Raw genomic sequence first — 26,696 nt, 5'->3', positions numbered from 1 at the left:
AAATTTATTTACACTTGAGTGTGTATTGGAAAAGCTAATAAGGTACACACAAAAGTCCACACATAAAGGTGGTCCCATGTTATTTTGCTGTCAGTCAGTGTCATATTTACTGAGCACTTGCTGTGTGCAGAGCATTGCATTAAGTGCTTGAGGGTATTTGTTCTTTGCAGTAGTCCTTTCCCTTCCACTACCTGTGACAAGAGCTGCCTTTATTGTTAATAAAGATAATTGTATTGGACACAATCCTTGTCCCACTTGGTTCTCACAGTCTCAATCCCCATTTTCCAGATGAGATTACTGAGGCATAGGGAAGTGAAGTGACTTGCCCAAGGTCACACAGCAGACAAGCGGCAGAGCCGGGATTAGAACCATGACCTTCTGACTCCCGGACCCATGCACTCTCTACTATACCGTGCTGCTTCTAACAGACCATGCTGCCTCGCAGAAGCAATTGGTATAATCATGTGCCAGGCACTCTACTAAACGCTGAGGTAGATACAACCTAATCAGGATGGACACAGTCCGTGTCCCACATGGGGCTCACAGTCTTGATCCCTATTTATGGATGAGATAACTGAGACACAGAGAAGTGAAGTGACTTGCCCAAGATCACACAGCAGGCAGGTGGCAGGACTGGGATGAGAAGCCAGGTAAGAGTTCTCCTTCTACATCCCCAACTGCTCCTTTTTTATGATACTTGTTAAGCACTATATGTCAGACACTGTTCTAAACACTGAGATAGGTACAATAATAATAATAATGTTGGTATTTGTTAAGCGCTTACTATGTGCAGAGCACTGTTCTAAACACTGGGGTAGATGCAGGGTAATCAGGTTGTCCCACGTGAGGCTCACAGTTAATCCCCATTTTACAGATGAGATAACTGAGGCACAGAGAAGTTGAGTGACTTGCCCACAGTCACAAGTGAGAAGCAGCTTGGCTTAGTGGAAAAAGCAAGGGCTTGGGAGTCATAGGTCATGGGTTCTAATCCCCACTCCGCCACTTGTCTGCTGTGTGACCTTGGGCAAGTCACTTCACTTCTCTGGGCCTCAGTTACCTCGTCTGTAAAAATGGGGATAAAAAAAAATGTGAGCCCCACGTGGGACAATCTGATGAACCTGTATCTACCCCAGCGCTTAGAACAATGCTCGGCACATAGTAAGCGCTTAACAGATACCAACATCATCATCATCATCATCACTTGTCAACTGTGTGACCTTGGGCAAGTCACTTAACTTCTCTTTGCCTCAGTTACCTCATCTGTAAAATGGGGATATAAGGTGTGAGCCCCATGTGGGGCAACCTGATTACCCTATATCTACCCCAGTGCTAAGAACAGTGCTTGGCACATAGTAAGGGCTTAACAAATACCATCATTATTATTATTATTATTACAAGTTAACTAGGTCAGACACAGTCCCTATCCAGAATGGGGCTCACCACCTAAGTAGCTCCTTCCCAGTATCATTCACTGGTTTCAACTCTACTTCTGCATGGCCCTGTGCTGGGCACCCTACTCTCAAGTCTGCAAGGTCACAGGTCTGCCAGAGGGCCAAGATCCTTTCACCCTACCATCCATCCCTACCCCACTGAATCCACTGTTCTATAATAACTGTGGTATTTGTTAAGCACTTACTGTGTGCCAGCCACTGTACTAAGCACTGGGGTGGATACAAGCAAATCGTGTTGGTCACAGTCCCTGTCCCACTGCAGGAGGCTCACAGTCTCAATCCCTAGTTTCCAGGTGAGGTCACTGAGGCATAGGGAAGTGCTCTGAGCACAGTAAGCACTCAATAAATACGATTGAATGAAGTGACTTGCCCAAGGCCACACAGCAGACAAGCGGCAGAGCCAGGATTAGAACCATGACCTTCCAACTGCCGGACCCGTGCCATGCAGCTTCCCACAAACTTTCAGGTTGTGCTGTTAGCTTCCTGTAGTCTGAGCCAGGGAGTATGGCTGATGCAGCAGTGACCATCATTACTAAACAAGCCAAGTAATAATAATAATAATAATGTTGGTATTTGTTAAGCGCTTACTATGTGCCGAGCACTGTTCTAAGCGCTGGGGTAGACATAGGGGAATCAGGTTGTCCCACGTGGGGCTCACAGTCTTAATCCCCATTTTACAGATGAGGGAACTGAGGCACAGAGAAGTGAAGTGACTTGCCCACAGTCACACAGCCGACAAGTGGCAGAGCTGGGATTGGCCCTGACTCCAAAGCCCATGCTCTTTCCACTGAGCCACGCTGCTTCTCAGCTTCTTGCTTCTCAAGGCAAATCCTGCTAACTGTGGGATGTTCCGCATACTGTGGGCAGGGAACATGTCTGTTTCATTGTTATATTGTACTTTCCCAAGGGCTTAGGTCAGTGCTCTGCACACAGTAATTGCTCAATAACATGACTGTCTGACAATAAATACAGTTGACCTACGTGCTCAGAAAAGGTCTACACAAGTGGGAGATCCAGGACAAAGTACTTGGGTGAAAAAGAGGCAGTAGCACATTGGCCAGCACCCTGGATGTCTGAATGGGCCTACTTAGGAGTGTGCTGCTTACTTTGAATGGGGAAGGGGACTAGAAAGTTGTCCCTAAAAACCACCTGGCAGTCCAGAAGAATGCCTAGGTTGTCCTGTCTGATCCATTCCCTCATGCAAGGATGGGTGATGGACCTGGTCCTGTTCAACTTTTATCTACAGAGTCATGCTGGAAGATGTAACAAGGGACCTTAATGTTAGAATATAAGAATAATAGCAATAACTGTGGTATTAAGTGCTTAGTATATGCCAGGCACTTGTACTATGTGCTGGTAGAAGATAATCAGGTCTCACATGGGGCTCAGAGTCTAGGTAGGAAGGAAAACAGATATTGCAGGCAGGGAACATGTCTGTTTACTGGTACACTGTATTCTCTCAAGTGCTTAGCACAGTTCTCTGCACACAGTAAGTGCTCAATAAATATAATTGATTAATTGAATCCTCATTTTGCAGATGAGGAAACTGAGGCATAGAGAAGTTCTGACTTGCCCAAGGTCACACCTCAGTAAGTGTCAGAGCCAGGATTAGAATCCTGGTCCTCTGACTCCCAGGCCTATGCTCTTTCTACTAAGCAGTGCTCTTCTTTACTCTGAGAAATTCTTCCAACCCTACATATTTTTCTTAGTGGTGTTTGTTAAATGCATATTGTGTGCCAGGAACTGCTCTAAGCCCTGGTATGGATGCAAGATAATCATGTTGGACACAGTCCATGTCCCATATAGGGCTCACAGTCTGAATTCCTATTTTGCCAGTGGGGGAACTGAGGCCCAGAAAAGTGAAGCGATTTGCCCAAGGTCACACAACAGACAAGTGTTAGAGCTGGGACTAGAACTCAGGTCCTTCTGACCATGAGGCCCATGCTTTATCCACTAGTCCATGTGACTTTGAGCCTCATCCAAAATCCCAAAGACTTTGTGAATTGCTTTATGAAGAATGACAGTTCTCTACATCCCTTATACAAAAAGACATACAACCGATTGTGAAGTGATTCACCAAATCAGCTAGATGTTCCAGGCTGACACTAAGTCTAAGAAAATTGAAGAGTTGTATCAGCTTGAACCAAGGAATTCATACACCCCAAAATTTATATTGACAACTCAGAGCAAAATGCAGTTACAGAATTTTATTACCTTCATAGGCCAGTAACACAGTGATAGGCAAGAAGACTGGTGCATCCTCTGGGAAACTGGCAAATGATGCAGCTGAAATGTAGTATTAGATTCCAAACCAAAATAAAGTTCTACTGAGCATTTTTCTGCTAATCTCAAAACCAAATGGCAAGATGGGATCACATATAAGCAGTCCTAGAATGAAGTCAGTCTCCCAGCATTGAGGATATGCTGACCTCTACACAACTGTGCTGGTTGGTGGGATATGAGAGGCAGGCAGTCCACAGTAGAATACCCAAATAACGGTTGATTGGAGAGGTGGAAATTGGTAACCAAAAGCTATGAGGACAGAGGAAACCTCTTAAGAACATGGAAAAACGAAACCTCAGACACTGCCATCTCCTAACTGAAAACTGGGAGTCAAAGCCTGAGAGTGGAACAGCATGGAGCACTAATCTCAAGAAAGGAGTAATTCATTTTGAGCAAAAATGTTCTAGGAATCAAAGAAACCAAAGAGAAAACAGAACCAGGCTTTGCAAACATCAATTAAGGTAGTGCAACATGGGACAGGCTTTTTGTGTATACCCAGTGGGCCCTACCTTGGTATTATCAATAAGCAGGTACTCACAGGTGAATTTTACCATGAGTGGTATCTTCTTTGAAAACTGTATATAATTTTGATGGCAGTCAAGTGGTCGAATGTCATTACTTCAATTAATCTATGGAAATCTTTTTTGAAATGTTTTTTTTTCTCAATCCTACTTTATCACTTCCATAGTAAACAAAATCTCCTTACCATCTGCTTTAATAGTTATAATAATGGTATTTGTTAAGCACTTACTATGAGCCAAGCACAGTTCTATGCGCTGGGATAGATACAGGGTTATCAGGTTGTCCCACGTGGGGCTCACAGTCTTAATCCCCATTTTACAGATGAGGTCACTGAGGCACAGAGAAGTTAAGTAACTTGCCCAAAGACACACAGCTGTTAAGTGGCAGAGCCGGGATTAGAGCCGGGATCAGAGTCCACGATCTCTGACTCTCAAACTCTTTCCACTAAACCACGCTGTTTCCCACGCTGCTTTAAAGCACTCAGTCACTTGCCCCGACTCCTACCTCACCTCACTGCTCTCCTACTGCAACCCAGTCCATACATAAAAAATCAATCGGGATTTTTTAGCACTTCTTTTGTGCAGAGCACTGTATTAAGCCCTTGGGAAAGTACAATACAGCAATAGAGAGAGACAACCCCTGCCCACAATGAGCTAACAGTCTAGAGGGGGAAGACAGACATCAATACACGTAAATAGGAATCAAGACATAAGTACAAGTAAAACAGGCATCAATTTAAATGAATAAAATAACAGATATATACATAAGTGCTGTGGAGCGGGGAGAGGGGGCTGGAGCAAAGGGAGTGAGTCAGTGTGATGTGGAAGAGAGTGGGATAATGAGGAAAAGTGAGGTTTAGTCTGGGAAGGCATCTTGGAGGAAATGCTCTTTCAGTAAGGCTTTGAAGTGGGGGAGACTGATTGTTCTGTGGTTTTGAGGAGGGAGGGTGTTCCAGGCCAGATGTAGGACGTGGGCAAGGGGTCATCGGCAAGACAAGGGTGATCGAGGCACAATGAGAAGGTTAGCACCAGAAGAGTGAAGTGGGTGGCTGGGTTGTAGAAGGAGAAAAGGGAGGTGAGATAGGAGGGGGAAGGTGATGGAAAACTTAAAGCCAGTAGTGAGGAGTTTTTGTTTATTATGGAGGTGGATAGGCAACAACCTCAGATTTTTGAAAAGAGTGACACTCCCTGAGAGTTTCTGTAGAAAGATAATCCGGGCAGCAGATTGAAGTATGGACTGTAGTGGGGAGAGGCAGGAGGATGGGAGGACAGAAGGAAGGCTGATGCAGTAATCTAGGCAGGATAGGATGAGTGACTGTTGTAATGTGGTAGCGGTTTGGATGGAGTGGAAAGGGCAGCTCCTGTCTCAGGCCTGGAACGCCCATCCTCTTCCTATCGGACAATTACTCTCCCCACCTTCAAAGCCTTATTGAAAGGGCATCTCTTCCAAGAGGCCTTCCCTGACTGAGCCCTTATTTCCTTTTCTCCCACTCCCCTCTGAATCACCCTGATTTACTCCCTTTATTCACCCAACCCCCAAGCCCTCCTCTCAGGATCACACCTGAAGAGTTCCCAGTACTCTACCAGTCTCGGCTATGGGAGGGAGAGTCAAGCAGAAGTATATCCTTATATCTTGTATCTACCCCATGCTTAGACAAGAATGGCACAGAAAAGCAGTGTGGCTTAGTGGAAAGAGCACAGGATTGTGAGTCAGAGGTCGTGAGTTCTAATCCCAGCTCCACCATTTATTAGCTGAGTAAATTTGGGCAAGTCACTTAACTTCTCTGTGCCTTAATTACCTAGTCTGTAAAATGGGGATTAAGACTGTGAGCCCCACGTGGGATAACCTGATTACCTCATGTTTACCCCAGCACTTAGAACACTGCTTGGGGAATAGTAAGCACTTAACAAATACCATCATTATTAGTAAATGCTTAACAAATATCATAATTATACCCATTCCATTACAAGCTTGGGCAGTGGCTAACAAGTGGAAGGCATTCTGCTTCAAGTCAAAACTCACCTGTACTGGGCAGCAGCAGCCTGGGAGAGAGTCGAGGGCAGAGACTCAAGTTTACTGTGCGGAAAGCGACAGTGGTAAACCACTTCTGTATTTTTACCAAGAAAACTCTATGGATCCTCTTCCAGAACAATTGCAGATGGAGAGTGGGGCGTTTTGAGAGAGATATGTCCATGGAGTCTCCATGGGTCGAAACGACTGGATAGCATAAGAACCCCCAAACCCAATGTTCTTATGTACATATCTTTAATTTGTTTATATTAATGTCTGTTTCTCCATCTAAACTGTTAGTTTGTTGTGGGCCGGGAATGTGTCTGATATGTTGTGCTCTCTTAAGCACTTAGTACAGTGCTCTGCAAACAATAAGCGCTCAATAATATGATTGATTGATCACTGTGTGTCATTTTTGCTTATGTCACTGGTAAAGAGCTTTTGGTTCAGAGGCCAATTTAGGCTCATCATTATCACTGCACTTATCGAGTAACTGCTTTATGCAGAAAACTATTCTAGACACTAGAGGAAAATACAATAGCTTGGGAAACAACTATTTGTAAACTTCTTGAGGACAAGAATCATGCCAACCAACTTTATCGTACTATACTTTCCCAAGCACTTAATACTGTGTTCTGCATACAATCGTTGCTCAATAGATGCCACTGGTTGATTTGTATTTGCTTAGCACTTACTTAGCACTGTATTAAGTCCTGCAGAAGATAGCAATATAAGCCAATCAGACACAGTCCCTGGTTCACATTGGGCTCACAGCAAGTCAGTGACGGCCAGGATTATAACTCAAGTCCCCTTACTCCCAGAACACTTTCTACTAACTCTTTCCACTAGGCCACCTCCTTCAACCTTAGCATTCATGGGTCATATTCCTCTGGGAATATTTAGCAGGCCATAGATTGCTTAGGAATACGACCTCTGAAACCCACCACTTCGATGAGGGAGACGTCTGCAAAGGGCAGTATAACACACTGCTTTTTGTGAACTGATTGTTATTTTTGAAAGCTAATTTTATTTAAATTTGCACGGTCTCCTCTCTTGCTATCCAATTCAATTTTAGCAACTACTGATCTTCCTCAGTAATCACTGTTTTCATCATTCCATAACATCCTGATGTTCCATGACCCAGTGATTCTACCCTAGTAGACCCGATTCCTTTCCAGAAAAAGGACTGTAATCTTGAAGCATCACTTATTTAAAAAAAGGACTGTAGCACTCACTCTATGCACAACACTACATGCATGACCTCAACGATTCCTTCTGACATCACATCGTACTGTATACAGACACGTTATCAGATGAATGTTCCCTAATTCTACCTTGTGTTCCAGGCAAAACACATAGTGAAAACATGTGCTTTGCAGAAACTGAATGTATTACATAATTCAAGTATTACAATTTCAAAGTATTCATCTTTTCCATTATCCTTTCATTAAGAAGTGTCTAAAAATGGACTTTCTTACTTCTTTGTGGAATAGTAAGTTGGTATCTTCCAGAACCTTATTGCCTTTGTTAGCAGATCTGTCTTTTAAAGGCTTTTCATTTTCATATGAAGGAAACTACTCTTTGACTTTGAGAAACAGATATATCTTTTATGTCTAAATGTTTGTAGACACGGTTTTGACCAAAATAAATCAAATAAATGTTCAGGAAAATATTTTGTTCTTGCTAAATGACTCTTCTAAGTTTCCACCAAATGCCTTTGGAAAATACTGTCACATTTCTCACTATTTTTCATGAGGAATAAGGACTCAGTAAACTCTCATTAGAGGAAAGGGTGAAAGAATGACTATCCTGTCACTTGTCCCTCAGAGAATACCACTGAGATCTGCTGGAGGTGAATTTGTTGATAATTTGCTTTCCAGCAAGCATGTTTTGTGGGTTTTTAGTATACTCATTTGCTATTTGAAAAGTATAAGTGTCTTTCTCAGTGCTGTTGTCAACATCTCTGTATTACATGAACATTTTTCAACATATATAAAACTAGAGTTTTTATAATATGCCTTTTGGCCAGTTTAAGTGGCATGTAAAAATATAGTTATTGCCATTTTCATTTAAAATTGGTATCCCAACAGAGAAAAAGGTTGTGGGTTTGAAGTAAATTTTCCTTACTAGTCCATGTGAAAGCAATTCTAGTCTTTTTAGTCTGTTCGGTCTCTTCCAGCAATGACCAGGTTTATTATGGTAACTTTAGGATGATCGGGGCATTATTAGGAAAAGGGTGCAGTATAAAAATAAATTGATTTTTTTTCACAGTATGGGGCATTTCTTTTATCATGAAATGTGATATAATGATGGTATGTGTTAAGTGCTTACTATGGGCCAGCCACTATACTAAGTGCTAGGATAGATACAAGATAATGGGTCAGATACAATCCCTGTCCCACAAAGGGCCTACAGTCTGTGTAGGAGGGAGAACATCTGAACCCCCATTTTACAGATGAGGGAACTGAGGCACAGAGAAGTTAACTTGCTCAAGGTCACACAGCAGGCAAATGGCAGAGGCAGGATTAGAACCTCGGTCCTCTGACTCCAGACCTGTGGTCTCTCCACTATACCATACTGCTTCTATCCTTAAAAGAAGAAAAAATTTGCAGTTATTCCTCCTAAATATATATTATATTATCATTAATAATATATAGCTATCTATATATGCATATACATATATATTTAAATATATGCTACAATACTAATATAATATTTTAAGACTAGTCGTTAGATGGCCTTTTGATAGCCATCAGTAGCCAATTTAAATTTTTAGACTTAACTGGATAAGAAGAACTCTAGCAAAATATGTATCTTTTTAAAAATGTATTTAAGATAATTAGTTCAATATTTATTCCATTGACAGCAAACTCAACTGAGAGAAAACTGTTTACAAATGTTCTTTTTGCCTTAATTGGTTTTCTGAATATGAAAAAGTCAGTGTTTTCTAGAACTAATTAGAATTTGTAATTAATATTCATGACCAAAATATTTTATCTTTTCTTTACAGTGCATTTATATTTAAAACCATCCATGGAAGTAATTATTTTTTACATTCTTAAAAAGCAATTGATTTTAATGAATGCATTGTGTGTCATTTCTCCCCTTTCAGGCCATGATTGAAGAAGCCATCACTAGAGCAGAATCTTTTTCAGTAATGTATACACCAATTGCTGCAAAAGTTAGAGCTGATAAAATAGACAAAGTAAAAGGAATTTTCATGAAAATGCACCCTGCTTATGTGGACTACATATACACAGGTAATTAACTTTTTACGTATTAATTTATATTTTTCTTAAGTTTCAGAGCACGAGCACTAAGTAAAACTCAATTTGGTTCATTCCTATTTTAATAGATCCAGGAATATTATAATAATTATTATATTTATTAAGTGCTTACTATGTGCAGAGCACTGTTCTAACTGCTGGGGTAGATACAGGGTAATCAGATTGTCCCACTTGGGGCTCACATTTTTTAATCCCCATTTTTACAGATGAGGTAACTGAGGCCCAGAGAAGTGAAGTGACTTGCCCAAGGTCACACAGCAGACAAGTGGCAGAGTCGGGATTAGAACCCATGACCTCTGACTCCCAAGCCTGTGCTCTTTTCCACTAAACCTTGCTGAATATAAGAATGTATATATAATATCTTCAGCAATGGGATTTTCCTGCAGAAGATCGTCTTCCTAAATAATGATAATAATAGCAATGATAAAAATAATAATAAAAATTGTAAGCAACTACACCAGCTAAATTCCTTGAAGGAAGACTCTCCCAAGCATTTAGTATAGTATAGAGTAAGCATTCATGACAATAATAATAATAATGTTGGTATTTATTAAGTGCTTACTGTGTGCAGAGCATTGTTCTAAGCCCTGAGGGAGATACAGGATAATCAGGTTGTCCCAAATGAGGCTCACAGTTAATCCCCATTTTACAGATGAGGTAACTGAGGCACAGAGAAGTTAAGTGACTTGCCCACAATCACACAGCTGACAAGTGGCAGAGTCGGGAGTCGAACTCATGACCTCTGACTCCGAAGCCCAGGCTCTTTCCACTAAGACATACCAATGATTGATTGGTGAAGATATTCATTAAACACTTATTATTGCCAGGTTTTGGGGTAGATATGCGAGAGTCGATTGGATACAATACCTGTCCCACAAGTGTTCAAAATCTAAGAAGGAGGAAGAATGGATGGTTTGTTTATCCTGTTTTCCATTTGAGAATAATGAGGCATAAAGGCAAGTGACTTGGCCAGTGTTCCTCAGCAGGCAAGGGGAAGAGCTGGAACTAGAACCTGTCTCCCGCTCTTTCCAGTAGGACATGTACAAGAAAATGAAAGTGATTTGTGTGTGTTCACAAGCACCTTTGTCTTTCGAATTTCCATGCATTAGAGGGGTGCACTGAGCTAAGGAGCTCCTAACACTCCGTTATAAAATTTCAGACATGGGAATCAGAATTGAGAAGGGATAATGGAGGTCCATGGCAGAAATGAGAAGCAGCATGGTCTAGTGGATAGAGCACAGATCTGGGAGACAAAGGACCTGGGTTCTAGTCTGGCTGTGGTCTGCTATGGAAGAATATGAGCAGCTGAGAACCTCCTGACCTCTGGCTATGAATTGCCCCTACAAACCTTTTCACTCCTCTATGGACAGTGGCAGTTACCAGAGCAAATCAAATCGGAAATGGCGAAGTCTGGAGAGAAGCCTTTGCAGTGGGGTATCTCACAAATCCACCAGCCCCTCCCTCGGGGGACCACTTACCCTTCAGAGACTTAGAATAAATCCATTTTTTAAAATAGTATTTGTTAAGTGCTTACTATGTGCACTACTCTAAGCACTGGTGTAGATACATGGTAATCAGGTTTGACACAGACTCTGTCCCACCTCGGTTCTCAGTCATAATCCCCATTTTACAGAAGAGGTAACTGAGGCAGAGAGAAGTGAAGTGACTTGCCCAAGGTCACACAGCAGACAAGTGGCAGAGCCAGGACTAGAACCCAGGTCATTCTGACTCCCAGGCCCCTGCTCTATCTACTAGGCCACACTACTTCTCATTTCTTCCATGGACTTCCATTATCCCCTCTGCCTTTATTTTTGCTTCATGCTCTCATTTCTGATTCCCGTGTTTGAAATTTTATATCAGATTATTAGGAGCTCCCTATCTCAGTGGTCCCCTCTAATGAATGGAAATATGAAAGGCAAAGGTGCCTGTGAACATAAACAAGTCTTGTTAATGCGCTACTACCCTGTGAACCTGAAATGAACACACTCCTCAAGATTCAGTAAAATGACTGAAGTTCATTATGCACTTCTGTGAACTTTTCAGAGTAAAGGCACCGTCTCGATCCAAGTGAGTGATTGAATGAGCAAATGATAAATAAAATCCCTGGTTATGAGGGAATTAAAGGATAGCAGTATGTTGGATTTTGCCATGGACCTACTATGTGACCTTGGGCAAATCACCTAACTTCTCTGTATCTCAGTTTCCTCATCTGTGAAATGGGAATTAAATATCTCTTCTCCAGCTCTTAAGACTGTGAGTCCCATGTGGGACAGAGACAGCATCTGACATGATTACCTAGTTTCTACTTGAATATGTTGTTCATTGCTTATACATACAAGAGGTGTTTATGTAGCCATTGCACTCTTCCACTGAGGAAGTGGAGGCCAGTAATTTATAGAGAATGCGGGCTTGGATGAATCATTGGTCTGTTAATCAATCGTATTTATTGAGGGCTTACTGTGTGCAGAGCACTGTACTAAGTGCTTGGGAGCGTATAATATAACAGTATAACAGACACATTCCCTGCCCACAATGAGTTTACAGAATAGAGGATGAGCTTACAGTCCAATCTGATCTTACAATGGAATTTTGTATCACCTTATATTTAGTTCTTATTGGAAAGTCTAAAGCTTTTGTATACTGGGGAAAACAAGTTTAAAGATATATGTATATTTTGCAAAAACACTTTGAATTTTTATTTCAGAATATCTACTTTCCAATGATGTGCATGTTAAATTATATCATTTTGGTATCTTTAGACTCATATTTTAAAGATTATACTGACAATTAAAAAAGACATCTTTTTTTTCATCTAAACATCATCTTGGATATTTACCCATTCTAAAATAATCCTATTATTGGATTGTTTTTCAGAGTTTTTCTTCTGACCTAACAGGAAGAAAACCCTACTTTTAAAATCAATTTTGCTTTTTTTCCAAGGAACAATTTGGTCTACTTAATTTTAAAATCCTTCACAGGCAAGAAGCTCTGTGGACACAAGTAGGGTTTATGAACACCAAATTGAGAACAATTAGCATTCAAATTAATATTAGATGAGAATTCAACAGCTGGTTAAGTATTTCATAATTTCTGGTGGTAGACCACCTGTTAAGCAGAATATTCATTTACAGTGCATACAAATGAATGAACATTTTTAAATTATCACAGTGTCAGAATGAACATTTTAAAATTATCACAGTGTCAACATCAATTGTATACTAAATATTGTTTGCGCTTGGTTTTGTGTGTGTGTGTTTCATGCCATGAGTTCAACAGGAATTAGGTCAGTACGTTAGCTCCATCCACCTGAAAGGCTTAAGATCTTGCACAATCATTTTAGCTGAATTATACCACTAATGTCTACTTTTGTATATAGTAAGAGCTTGACAAATTCCATTATTAGTAATATTGTTCTTTTACACTCATAATCAATAGTTCTCATAATATCTAATCTCTCTCATCCCACTTCCAACCAAATATCTAATCTCTCAAAAATACTATTCATCGAGAGCTTACACTGTCTGAAGCACTGTTCAGAGTGTTGGGAGTGGGAATGGAGATGAATTCAGACATGGTCTGTGGCACTCAGGAAACCACATCACAAAAAGGGAGATCAGCAAACAAGCAGGGGAAAAATAGAAGGCAAAGATTAAACACAACAGAAATAACTAAAGTCTTTTTCTTAAAAGTTATTTGTTAAGCACTTACTATGTGCTAGACACTGTATTAAGGGCTGGGGTAGATCCAACTTAATCAGGTTGAGCACAGTTCCTGTCCCCCATGGGGCTCACGGTCTTAATCCCCATTTTACAGGTGAGATAACTGAGGCACAGAGAAATGAAGTGACTTGCCAAAGGTTACACAGCAGACTAATGAAGGAGCTGGGTTTAGAACCCAGCCTTTTGGCCCCCAAGCCAGTGCTCTGTCCACTAAGCCAAACTGCTTTTCTAGGTACAGACAGTACATTCTTTCCTCTCTTATCATTATTATCCTGACCATCTGGGTCCAGGTCATCATTATCTGCTCAATCTTCTGAATATTAGGAAAACTGGCTTGGCATCCAGGATGTTGAGCAGGAGGATGGAGTGGCCCGGGTCTTAGGCTGCCTCCAGTGGATCTGGAGCCCAGAGCATATGCTTTACTCCCTGCCCACCACCTCAGCAGTCTGTTCAAAACTTTTATTAAATAATTGCGGTATTAAATGCTTACTCTGCACCAAATACTGTCATTAATCAATCCTCACTCAATCGTATTTATTGAGTGCTTACTGTGTGCAGTCCACTGCACTACATGCTTGGGAAAGTACAATATAATGGAGTTAATAGACATGTTCCCTGCCCACAACAAGTATTGTACTAAGCACTAGAGTTGATACAAAATAATGAGGTCCCACATGGGGCTCACAGTCTAAGTAGGCAGAAGAACAGGCTTTGGATCCCCATTTTGCAAATGAGGGAACTGAGGGACAGAGACGATAAATGACTTGCTCAAAGTACCCAACCAGGTTTGTGCTGGAATTGGGATTAGAACCCAGGCCCGTGTTCTTTCCACTAATCCAGTAGACATGAAGTATTATCAGATTCACATTTCATCACTATCTTTGTCATCCACAGCCTCCATTTTAAGAGTTTCTCAGTTGCTTGTGCATTTATTAAGAAATACTGAGATTAGTGAACTTCTGTATATTCAAAATCGGGATCAGTTTAGGAGAGGTGCAGGGTTGAGGTGGGCATTGCATCAGGCTCTCCCATGCCCATAATTCCATCCCATCCCATCCCTAATCAAGATACCCAATCGAGATCCCCAGCCTATGAGCTTCTGATCTTGCTACCAGCAATGTGGATGCAAGCCCTTCAAGTTGGTTGAATGAAGTTGGGATGGGCTGCCCTTTCAGAAAAGCAGTGTGGATTAGTGGATAGAGCACAGGCCTGGGAGTCAGAAGGACCTGGATTCTAATCCCAACTCTGCCACTGTCTGCTCTGTGCCCTTGGGCAAGTCACTTCACTTCTCTCGATCTTGGTTACCTCATCTGTACAACAGGGATTAAGACTGAGAGCCCCATGTGGGACAGGGACTGTGTCCAACCTGATTAGCTTATATCTACCCCACAACCTAGTGCAGCACCCAGCACACAGTAAATGCTTAAATACTACAATTATTAGTAGTAGTATTAGACACAGTGTAATGTCAAGAGGACCACAATAGCCCAGTCTGACCTGGAAGCAGTGATATCTTTTGCAGCTTCCTCACTTCCATAGCCCACCCCCACTCTTTCTCCCTGAGGAGGTCCCCATCTCCCCAGCCTCTACCCCCAAAATAGCATTCAGTTCCTGGGCAGGGAGGCTGGAACCACTCCCTGATTCTTTCAGCCCCAGTTTGTGGCAGTCAGTCATTCAATCATATTTTTTGAATGCTTAGTCTGTGCAGAGCACTGTTCTAAGTGCTTGGGAGAATACAACAATAAACAGATGCATTCCCTGCCCATAACAATCTTAGAGTCTAGAGGGGGAGAGAGGCACTGATAGAAATAAAGAAATTACAAATATGTACATAAGTGTCATGGCACTGGGAGGAGGGAATGAATAAAGAGAGTAAGTCAAGGTGATGTAAAGGGGAGTTGAAGAAAAGGAAAAAAATGTTTAGTCAGGGAAATGATGGGTGGCATTTCCAAATCATGGATCCCTTCCAACTTCCTTTGGAAATTTAAAAGAACAGGATTTTTTTCTGTATTTTCCAAGTTGAAAGGAAAAGGTACAAGAATTTTTCCACATTGGGGAAAGGGCCTACTTAAAGCATTCTTTTTACAGAAGTTTTAGTGGGGTCAGAAAAGATCTAACCAAAAATAAATACTAAAATAAATAAGTTTAAAAGAGTAAATTTATAAATCAGAGGTAGTTACTGAAGCACCTATTTGCATAAGGCCCTGTGCTTAAGAGCTTGAGAGAGCACAATAAAGAAAATTGCATGATTCATCCCCATAATGAGTTTGTAATCTAACTAGGGAGACAGACGTAAAATAATTTACAAATGGAAGAAGTGCTAAAAAAATAGAATTATATGCAAAAGTGAAATGAAAAGTCATGTGTGCTAAGGGGGTATAAAAGTGTCAAGAGGATAGAAAGAAAGATAAGAAAAAGGAAGAATAAACTCATGGGAAAGTTCCTGGAATAGGTGGGATTTCAAAAGGGTTTTGACGGGGAGAGCTATTCGTGCAGATTTGAAGTTGGAGCAAGTTCCAGGCATCCATCAGTCAATCAATCAGTGGTATTTATTGAGTGCTTACTGCATGCCAAGCACTGTACTAAGCACTTGGTAGAGTATAATATAACAGAGTCGGTAGATACGTTCCCTGCCCACAAGGATAAGCAATATGGCCTAGTGGCTGGAACACGGGCCTGGGATTCAGAAGGGTTCTAATCCCAGTTCTACCTCTGTCTGTTGTGTGATCTTGGGCAAGTCACTTCACTTCTCTGTGCCTCACTTACCTCATTTGTAAAATGAGGATTAAGACTGTGAGCCCCACATGGTACAGGGACTGTGTCTTATCTGATTATTTTTTATCTACCCCAGCACCTAGTACAGTGCTTAGCATAAAGTAAGTGCTTAAAGAACTTCAATTAGTGGTCTGGGTGTAGTAGTAGGAAGTTGTAATAGTAGGAAGTTGAAAGGTAAAAGAAAAAGAGCTGATAAAGTGCCTTAAAGTCTTTAGAGACTTCTGAGTTGTGGAGATACATGTGCAGAATGTTGCTTTAGAAACTTGAGTGAAGAATAGATTGGAGAGGGGGAGGCTGAAGGCAGTTCTCACTGGAAGTGTAGTGGTCAAGTGGAGATAAGCAGCGTGGCCTAAGAAACAGCATGACCTAGTGGAAAGAGCACAGGTCAGAGATCCTGGGTTCTAATCCCAGCTCCACCACATGCCTGCTGTGTGACCTTGGGCAAGTCACTTAACTTCTCAGTGCCTCCATTACCTCATCTGTAAAATGGAGATTAAGACTCTAAAGGACAGGGACTATGTCCAACATGATTACCTTGTAACTACCCCAATGCTTAGAATAGTGCTTGGGACATAGTAAGCACTTAACAAGTACCATAATTATTAGATATGAGTCGTGATCCATGATGCTGGTCATTTGGATGGAGAGGAAGGGACAAATCGGAGAATATGTTGTGGAGGAAAATGCAAGAGGATTTAAAACTGACAGCATGTGATCATAGTAAGAAAACTGTCTTTGAGAGCTTCAAAAAACAGGGAAGATGATGGTGCTATTACTGGGATGGGAAAATTAGGTGGAGGAGAGGATTTGGGAAGGAGGATTCATTCAGTTTCAGCCTAATGTGCTAGATATGCTGAAGGAGTAGTGACATGGAGGTCTGTGAGGGAGAAGTAAATGTTGCGTGTGGATTGAAGACAGAGTTGAATTGAAGGCAGAGTTGCCACAAATGAGGATGATTTTAAAATGGCACAAGTTGGCCACATTTCCACCAGTGGCCTTCGGCAGCATGAGGGTAAGAGCAGAGGAACAACACTTAGACTTTTGCATTCTAAATAAATGATAATCCACCTTCAATACCTTCAGAGTATCTTCACTGAAAGGAAATTTAAGTTCATCATACATCATTTATCATACATGTTGCGCAATTCATACTTGCAGCATCCTGTGAGAAGCCAGTATGATTACTCACAGGCACTTATATAATTAAGTACACAATTAAAAATATCTTGAGCCCTAAAAAAGCTATAAAAACCCTCTTCTCCATATTTCAGATCTTCAAGGACTTCATGTACTGCCTCAGACAAGTGAATGGTCAACTTCTCCTACCCAATATTATCTTTTGACACTCGGGTTCAAAAACAAAGATAATGGAAAATTCTTAGAAAAACTGTCAAGCCGGAGTCTGCCAACGTTCACAGGTATAGCATGTATTCTGATCATTTTGTATACCATTACCTTTTAAAAGCGGTAATTTTAATGTATATATTTATTTAGCAACTTATTGTGTGCAGTGTATTGTACTAAACGCAGAGCATTGTAGTAAGTGTTCGGGGAAAGTACGAACAACAGACTTGGTAGATGATGTCATCCCTGCTCACAAGGAACTTACAGTCTACAGGGGAAGATGGGTGCGAAAATAGATCACTGAGAGGGGAAATAGTAGAGTAGAAGGATATTTATAAAAGTAGTGTGGGGACGAGGGGAGTATCAAAGTGCTGAAGGCATACTCAGCTGAGTACACAGTTGTTGACACAGTGTGGAGACCGGATAGGGGAAATGAAGAGCAAATTCTGGGAAGATCTCCTGGAGATGTGATTTTAGGAGGGTTTTGAAGGTGAGGAAAGTGGTGGGCTGCCATATAAAGAAGGGGAAGGGAATTTGAGGCCTGAGGGAGAATGTGGGAAAGGGGTATTACTCTATTTATACGTAGTACTATAACCAAGTCAATCTTTCCTGTTAGCTCCAAAACTATGTCTTGGGTTTTGGAAATGGGAATTGTTTCTGTTTTTCACAGAGTTTCTAGAGACTTTTGCCCAGAAAGCAGCATAGCCTAATGGATAATTCATGAGCCTTGGAACCATAAGACCAAGGTTCCAATCCCGACTCCAAGACTTTCCTGCTCTGTGACCTGGGGCAATAAAAATAATAATAATGATGATGATAGTATTTGTTAAGTGCTTACTATGTGGTAGGCACTATTCTAAGAGCTGGGGTAGGTACAAGGTAATCAGGTTGTCCCACCTGGGGCTCACAGTCTTAATCCCCATTTTACAGATAAGGTAACTGAGGCACAGTGAATTTAAGTGGCTTGCCCAAGGTCACACTGCAGACAAGTGGTAGAGCCGATATTAGAACCCACTAACTCTGACTCCCAAGCCTGTGTCTTTCCACTAAGCCACACCACTTAATTTCTCTGTGCTTCAGTTTCCCCAACAGAAAAATGGGAATTCAATACTATGAGCCCCATGTGGGACAGGGACTGTGTTCCACCTGATTAACTTGCATCTACCCTAGCAATTAGAACAGTGCTTGACATATAAGTGCTTAGCAAGTATCATAATAGTATTTATTGACAGCTTACTGTGTGCATAATATATATTAAACACTGTATTAACCATATGGGAGCAGCGTGGCTCGGTGGAAAGAGCCCGGGCTTGGGAGTCAGAGGTCATGTGTTTGAATTCCACCTCTGCCACTTGACAGCTGACTGTGGGCAAGTCACTTCACTTCTCTGTGCCTCAGTTCCCTCATCTGTCAAATGGGGATTAACTGTGAGCCTCATGTGGGACAACCTGATGACCCTGTATCTACCCCAGCGCTTAGAATAGTGCTCTGCACATAGTAAGCACCTAACAAATACCAACATTATTATTATTATTATTATATGGGAGAGTACAATACAGCAGAATTGGTAGACACATTTCTTGCCCAAAGGAGTTTACAGTCTAGAGGACAAATTTAAAGTCATAGAATGCATGGATCTGTGACCTTTAGACATTTTATGTTCACCCCAACCCCACAGCACTTAGGTACATTTCTTTAAATTACATATTATAAATTGCTCCCAAGCACTTAGTAAAGTACTCTGCACATAGGAAGTGTTCAATAAATGCCATGGATTGACTGATCATGCACTTGGCCAAATGGGTCTGTACAGCAAGTGGTAAACTCATGTTCATCCAAAAAGGGTACATGTAACAGTGCACAGAGGTAGTATGGAGATGCTAGTACTCCTTCAGAGAACACTTGGGAAATGTATTCCCCAGCTCTCATCTTTCCCACTGCTGATCACAACTTCACTAAGATCTCTACCTGGAAAATTATTTTGAGGATGTGTGGTTATTAGGTTGTTGTTCTGCTTCCAAGCATAGAGAAGAGAATATTTGTTCCCTCATACAAGAAGACATGGAGCAATACTGGTGTGGAAAGAAATGGGCAAAAGACTCAGTGACAAGATTAAAATGAAATGACCATTCTCAGTCAGTCAGTCGTATATACTGAGCATATACTGTGTGCAGAGAACTGTACTAAGTGCTCGGGAGAGTACAAAATAAATATTTGGTGGTTTTCTTTTTTTTAAATTTCTTATGATATATGTTAATTGCTTACTACCTTCCAGGCACTGTACTGAGATCTGGGGAAGATACAAGCTAATCAGGTTGGACACAGTCCATTCATTTATTCATTCATTCAATCATATTTAGTGATTGCTTACTGTGTGCAGAGCATTGTACTAAGCACTTGGGAAAGTACAATACAACAATAAACAGTGATAGTCTCTGTCCACAATGAGTTTACAGTCTAGACTTGGGGAGACAGCAATACAAACAAATAAAATTGCTGATATGTACATAAGTGCTATGGGGCTGGGAGGGGGGGAAGAGCAAAGGGAGCAAATAAGAGAGACACAAAAGGGAATGGGAGATGAGGGAAAGTGGAGATGAGGTCTGGGAAGGCCTCTTGGGAGGAGATGTGACTTCAATAGGCCTTCAAAGGATGGAGAGATTAATTGTCTGTTGGATTTGAGGAGGGAGGGTGTTCCAGGTCAGAGGCAGCACGTGGGCTAGGGGTCAGCGGTGAGACAGGCGAGATCGAGATACAGTAAGAAGGTTAGCACTAGAGGAGCCAAGTGTGTGGCTGGGTTCTAGACGAGAGAAGCGAGGTGAGGTAGGAAGGGGCAAGGTGATGGACTGCTTTCAAGTCAATAGTGAAGAGTTTTTGTTTGATATGGAGGTGGATGGGCAACCACTGGAGTTTTTTGAGGAGGTGGATGACATGTCCTGAATGTTTCTGTAGAAAAATGATCCAGGCAGCAGAGTTAAGTATGGACTGGATCAGTGAGAGACGGGAGGCTGGGAGGACAGCAAGGAGGCTGATGCAGTAATCCAGGCGGCATAGAATGAGTGATTGTATTAAGATGGTAGCAGTTTGAATGGGAGGAAAGGGCGGATTTTAGTGATGTGAAGGTGGGATAAATGGAGTTTACAGTCTCAATCCCCATTTTACAGATGAGGTAACTAAGGTACAGGAAGTGAAGTGACTTGACCAAGGTCACACAGTAAAAAAGTGCAGAATGAGGATCAGAACCCAGGTCCTTCTGAATCCCAGGTCCCTGCTCTATCCACCAGGCCATGCTACTCTTGTAGATTTTGCAGTGGGATAAAGATGTGATTCTGGGGGTTTTCTATCAATTACTAGCAAGACATCACTTTGTATCTTCCAAATTGAAGAGATAGAAAATGATCTAAAAGTTTATCATTACAATTTTTAGAACAAAAAACTCCCTTTGACCCACTGACCAGAGACGATGCTATAAGACATATGGAGACAATGGGGAAGAAGATTTTGCCAATCCTGGATTTTATTCGAAGCACAAAATTAAATGTAGGTACAAGAATATTTAGAACTGAATAAAAGTAATAGCCTAGTAGATATAGAAATATTTCTGATATGATATATGATATTCTAGAAAACTAAGAAAATCTAATTTGCTGCATACAATTTTGTCATTTAAAAAAAAAAACTCATTTCAGTACTTAGTAATTTCACGTAGTTATCCAGTTAGTAAAATATCATCCCTTTCATTTGTGCCTTCCTCCAGTTTGAATCTTGACAGTATTAGATTTTTTGTTTCAGATCACTAACAAAGTTGAAAAAGTCCAATGTTCCATTCATTATATCTAGCAATTACCTTCCTCACTCCACAAAAATACCCTCTTAAAGTCTCCAATGACCTCTTTCCAGACAAATGCAAAGGTCTCTTCTCTATTCTACTCTGTCTTAACCTTTCTGTTTCTATCACCACTATCACTGTTTTCTTGAAACATATTTCAGACTTAGTTCCCACGGCACACCATTATCACAATTTTCATCGTCACTACCTATGGTTCCTTCTGTTTTCATTTCTGGCTCTGTTTCTGCTCCTCAACCTTTAAGCGTCAGGAGTCCCCCCCAAGCTCAATTTTGGATTCTTTGCTGTTCTTCTCCCTTTATATTCCCTCTCTCAGGTTGCTCATCTATGCCAATAGTTTCATTACCACCATTTTCCATGTTTCTCCAAAATTCACATCTCTTACCCTGAACTATAATTTTCTCTCCCATGTTGCTCTTCTTTCTGACTCCAGGCCATCTGTATGTTTTTTCTCATAACCATTTCATAAATGTCTATAAATGAGTTTCTTCCCTCCTAAGCTTTTCCCATTCCTCATCTTCCAAACAGTATCAACAGTATGACTTTCCCCTCTGTTTTTCTCACCCACAATATCCAAGTCATATTCCAGTTTACAGATTTCAATCTTTTTGAACTGTCGGCTTGACCAATAATAACTGTGGTATTTAAGTGCTTACTACATGCCGAATCCTGTACGGCTGGGGTGGATACAATAAAATCAGATTGGAAACAGCTCCTATCTCACATGGTACTCACAGTCTAAGGGAAGAGAGAGAATGGGTATTTAATCCCCATTTTACAGATGAGGAAACAGCGGTACAAAGAAGTTAAGTGATTTTCCCAAGGTCACACAGTAGGCAAGTGGAGAAGCTGGGATTACAACCCAAGTTTCCTCCCTACTTATTGAATTCCCAAGTATTGAATTTCCTTAAATTAAGCAGGTAATGTTGGCTCCAACTGTAGATGGAACTTGCGAAAACTTTGCCACCTACCTTTAGACTTTCCCTTTTGGAGCCCAACCTCAATGTTCTCTGAATTTACAGTTCTTATCTATTAATTCATTCATTCAATAGTATTTATTGAGCGCTTACTATGTGCAGAGCACTGTACTAAGCGCTTGGGATGAACAAGTCGGCAACAGATAGAGACAGTCCCTGCCGTTTGACGGGCTTACAGTCTAATCGGGGGAGATGGACAGACAAGAACAATGGCAATAAATGGTACCATGTAAATGGTACCATTCTCTTCTCTTATCAAAAACTCCTAAAGTTCCATGATGATTTTCTGGTGTCATATTTTTGAATAACCTGAATCTCCTCCCTGTAAAATGCCATTTAGCAGGATGAGTCATGAGGAGAGGTGGAAATATATGCCATTTGGTGGCATGCCTGGGAAAGGACCTTCCAAAAAACCCTCCAGTAAGGTTGAATTCAGTAGCCCTACCCCCTTTAATGGCTCTTGAGGCATATAGAAAGGCCGCCAACTCTAGGGTCACGATTTTCTTCCAGATCCAAGAACACTATCATTCAAAGGGAGAACAAAGAATGTGAGCCCCAGGTGGGACAGGGACTACATCCAAACTGATAACCTTATATCCACCTATGCTTAGAACAGTTCTTGGTCCATAATAAGTGCATAACTAATATTCTAATCATTATTATTAATCGTTATAATTAGTGTCATATTTATTTACCTTTGGTCCTTAGCCATGAATTCCTTTCATTGCTGAAAGAGGTGAATGTGTTTGATTTTCATGCCCCAAGAACTGAGCCCCAACATAGAATAGTCACCCAATGATGAGAGCAAGATAGTTTTCAGCCCCACAGAAACAAGTGTGGAATGTAAATATGGGCTGTCTGCACCTAGCAACATTACAGCTGCCATGTATTGTTTTTACTCTCTCTCCCTCCCTTTTTACCACCAGTCTCAAACAGTAAGGTGTAGAATCGAAAACTATAAAGATGTAGAATCCAATACTGTCAGAGGCCTGGCCTTGTCTTTTCTTTCCATCTCAATGTGGTCCATAGCTCACAGGCTATCTAAGCTACTTCCCATTCAGAGCTATGGAGCATCCACCTGTCTGTTTCAGATGCAGACTAAACTTTCCAGTCTCATTCTAGTGTCATTCGTTTTTGCTGCTTTTGTCTTACCTATTCCCTAGGCTCTGTTATGATTCTGTATTTTTCTAAACTTTGACTTTATTTCAGGTATTTTGCAAAGTGTCTCCACAAACGTGATTTGCCAAAAAAAACACCCAACTAGCAACCTACTGTGCCATGTTCTTTGTATATCAATCAGTAGTATTTATTGAGCACTTACTATGTGCAGAGCACTGGACTAAGTGCTTGAGAGAGTACAGTACAACAGTATTAGGAGAAATGTTCCCTCCTAACAAGCCTATTCATTCATTCATTCAATAGCATTTATTGAGTGCTTACTGCGTGCAGAGCACTGTACTAAATGCTTGGAATGTGCAATTCGGCAACAGATAGATAATCCCTGCCCAACAATGGGCTTACAGTCTAGAAGTTGGGGACAGACATTAATATGAATAAATAAGTAATTTATATTATCTAATTTAAGATATGTTCATAAGGACTGTGGGGTTGCGGGTAATATCAGTTGCCCAAAGGTCACAGATCGAAGTGCCAAGATGATGCAAAGGGAGAGTGAGCAGGAGAAAAAATAACTTAATCAGGGAAGGCCTTTTGGAGGAGATGTGACCTTAATAATGTTTTGAAGGTGGAGAGAGAGGCAATCTGGTGAATATGGAGGGAGATGGAGAACTTGGAAAAGGGATCAGCAGTGAGATAGATGAGATCGGGGCACAGAGAGTAAGTTGGCACTTGAGGAAAGGAGTATGTGGGCTGGGCTTATAGTAGGAGATCAGTGAGGTTAGGTATGGTGGGGTGTGCTGATTTACTTGAATGAGCCAATGGCTAGAAGTTTGTTTGCAGAGGTGGATGAGCAGCCACTGGAGGCTCTTGAGGAGTGGGGAAACACGGAATGATCATTTTTATTGGTAAATGATCCATACAGTAGGGTGAAGTATGGACTGGATAGGGGAGAGATAGGAGGCCAGGAAGTCAGCAAGTTTGGGCGCAATCGTGGATCAACATGGTAGCAGTTTGGATGGAGAGGAAAAGGGCGGATTTTAGCAGTGTTGTGAAGGTAGAACCGACAGAATTTGGAGGCAGATTGAATATGTGAATGTATATTGTTCATTTTCCTACTTATGTCCTGCATATGGATCATAAGAACTTTTTACATTAGTAAGAAATAGCAATCATATGCTGTTTTTTGGAAAGTAATATTTCCTTCCAATTCTTCTATTGAAAATCATTCCAAACATTTCATATGGGATTTTTCTGTTGGGTCACACTGCCAAACTTTTATCAATGTTCTCATTAATTCTAGGCAATCCTATGCCTAAAGCCTTTATTCCAGATTCCTATTTATTTAATCTTTTCCCATCTGTAGAGATTTTAGGTTCACTATTAGTAACTTTATTACTTCCTGTACAGTAGCACAGTAGTTTTTTGATCACTACCAAAATTCAAGTAGTTCTCAACATGAGGGCTAGATCTCTGCAGACTTTATCCCTGCCAGCATTAGATAATTAGGTTTTTCCCCTCATTTTTGACTTCTTCTGGAAATATGATTCCCCAGAATATTTTATTTATCATATTACAGTTACATATTCTCTGTGCCCACTTTCATTTAGAAGAAGGGGAGAAGAGGAAGAATAACAAAAGTACCAGAGTGAACCACATTTTTCCTTCCTGTAGCTTTATTTGTGAGAAATTATTTTTGTTTTCTCTCACTGACATGTCTTGCACTCTGCATATCAAGCTAAAAAAAAAGAAGTATTTCCTTTTATTGTTTTTATTTTCCTAATTATTTAGGAAATTACACTATTAGAATATGTTCTAGTAAAAGCTGCATTTTTTTCCCTCCCTTCAGGACTTATGAGTCAATAAACCCTTATCACCAGCACGGTTTAATTTTCAAGAAGGACAAAGAAAGCAATCTTTCCTCAGCACTAAAATTTTTATTATCTGACTTGTTTTCCATGGTTCGGGTCTCTATTTGCACTGACTGTGCAGGTTGATTATTTTGTGTTATAATAGATGAAAAGTCCTTGTGGGCAGGGAATGAGACTACCAGATAATAATAAGGGTGTGTGCCAAGTATTGTTCTAAGCACTGACAACTGGGGACTCAGTAAATACAATTAATTGATTCATTCATTCATCAGGACAGGAAAGAAATTTAGTGTATCCACTATTTCTGAAACTTTTTAGTTTTCATAATTGGGAATTTAAGTGAATATTTAACCAGAGAGAATAATAAAATATCTACTGTTTAAAGAAGAGGATGATATTGTGGGTTTTGAGGGAGATAAAATTGACATGCCTATCTATATTTTTTCCTTCATTTTTCTCAACCTTTCAAACTGTATTATCAACCATTACTAAATGTAGTGATACAGGTTAATGGAAAGAGGAACAAATTAAGCATTAGATTTGTGTTTGTAACTTTTTCCAATTGCTCTCAGAGTTGGGTTGAAAAATAATTTATATTTTAATACATATTTGATATCATTTACACTTTTATTATTACTTCCAGTTAAAGCCCATTCAGTGTCAGATATCTAGAGTTTTGCAGCAGCTCATTGTAGATGGTTTTAAAGTCAAGAAAAAACGTATCTTGCCTTCCCTTCCAACTCCCCCAACTTCTGAAATAAGTTTTGGGCATTGCAGGTCATTAATAAGTCAATAAATCAGTAGTGTTTATTGAGCATCTACTGTGTACAAAGAATGGTACTAAGAGCTTGGGAAAGTACATGAAATAAGTAAGCATGAGACCTGTCCTCAAGATACTTACAATCTGAAGTGGGTGACAGACACTAAGCTAAATTATAGATAGGAGGTAGGAAGGAGATAAATACATGACCTTGTGCTTAAATACCAAGGTAGGTAAGATGTATCAGAAGACTATGGGAGATTGTGAATAAGTGATGCAAAAGTGTTGAAAGGACAATTGGCTGATATAAACTGGAAAGGTTAGAAATCAATCGGGTAAGGCCTTCTAGGAGAGATTCCAAAAATTAATTCTACAAACTATCAGTACTTAATTTCTCCTTGAAAAATTAAAAAAATTCATATTAAATCATGTTATTTTTCAAAGAGGTTGAAGGGAGATTTTTAGTGAAGAATGTGTTCTCTTTTTTTAATCAATAATAAGTAGTTGAACATCTCCAAACCGAAACACATCTGTTTGAGAATTCATATTTATGATTTCAGTAAACTAGGAGAGAATCGGCCTCTTAAAGAATAGTTTTGGTCATAGCTACAGCTGATGAGACTGCCCCTTGGTTACAGTACTTTGAAGGCTAGGGATTGTATGATGAAGACTCTCATGGTTTTGGGAAGAGGTGTATTTTCACTGGCTCTTTTCTAAAATATTTTCATTTGCTG

At 40.5% G+C, this 26,696-nt stretch overlaps 1 protein-coding gene across 2 annotated transcripts in view; it reads left to right on the top strand.

The window, feature by feature from the left end:
* SPATA16 (spermatogenesis associated 16) overlaps positions 1-26,696 on the top strand; it is a 221,093-nt gene that overhangs the window by 153,530 nt on the left and 40,867 nt on the right. For both annotated transcript variants that reach the window (XM_029046862.2, XM_029046814.2), the window contains exons 6-8: positions 9,379-9,526; positions 17,319-17,465; positions 20,819-20,931. In XM_029046862.2, the coding sequence (XP_028902695.1) occupies positions 9,379-9,526; positions 17,319-17,465; positions 20,819-20,931 (408 nt within the window). The remainder of the gene's footprint in view (positions 1-9,378; positions 9,527-17,318; positions 17,466-20,818; positions 20,932-26,696) is intronic.

The sequence above is a fragment of the Ornithorhynchus anatinus genome, chromosome 1 (genome assembly GCF_004115215.2).
Source record: "Ornithorhynchus anatinus isolate Pmale09 chromosome 1, mOrnAna1.pri.v4, whole genome shotgun sequence".
In the NCBI taxonomy this organism is placed as follows: domain Eukaryota; kingdom Metazoa; phylum Chordata; class Mammalia; order Monotremata; family Ornithorhynchidae; genus Ornithorhynchus; species Ornithorhynchus anatinus.
The sequence above is the reverse complement of the archived record's forward strand: the minus strand, read 5'-3'. Positions and strand labels throughout refer to the sequence as shown.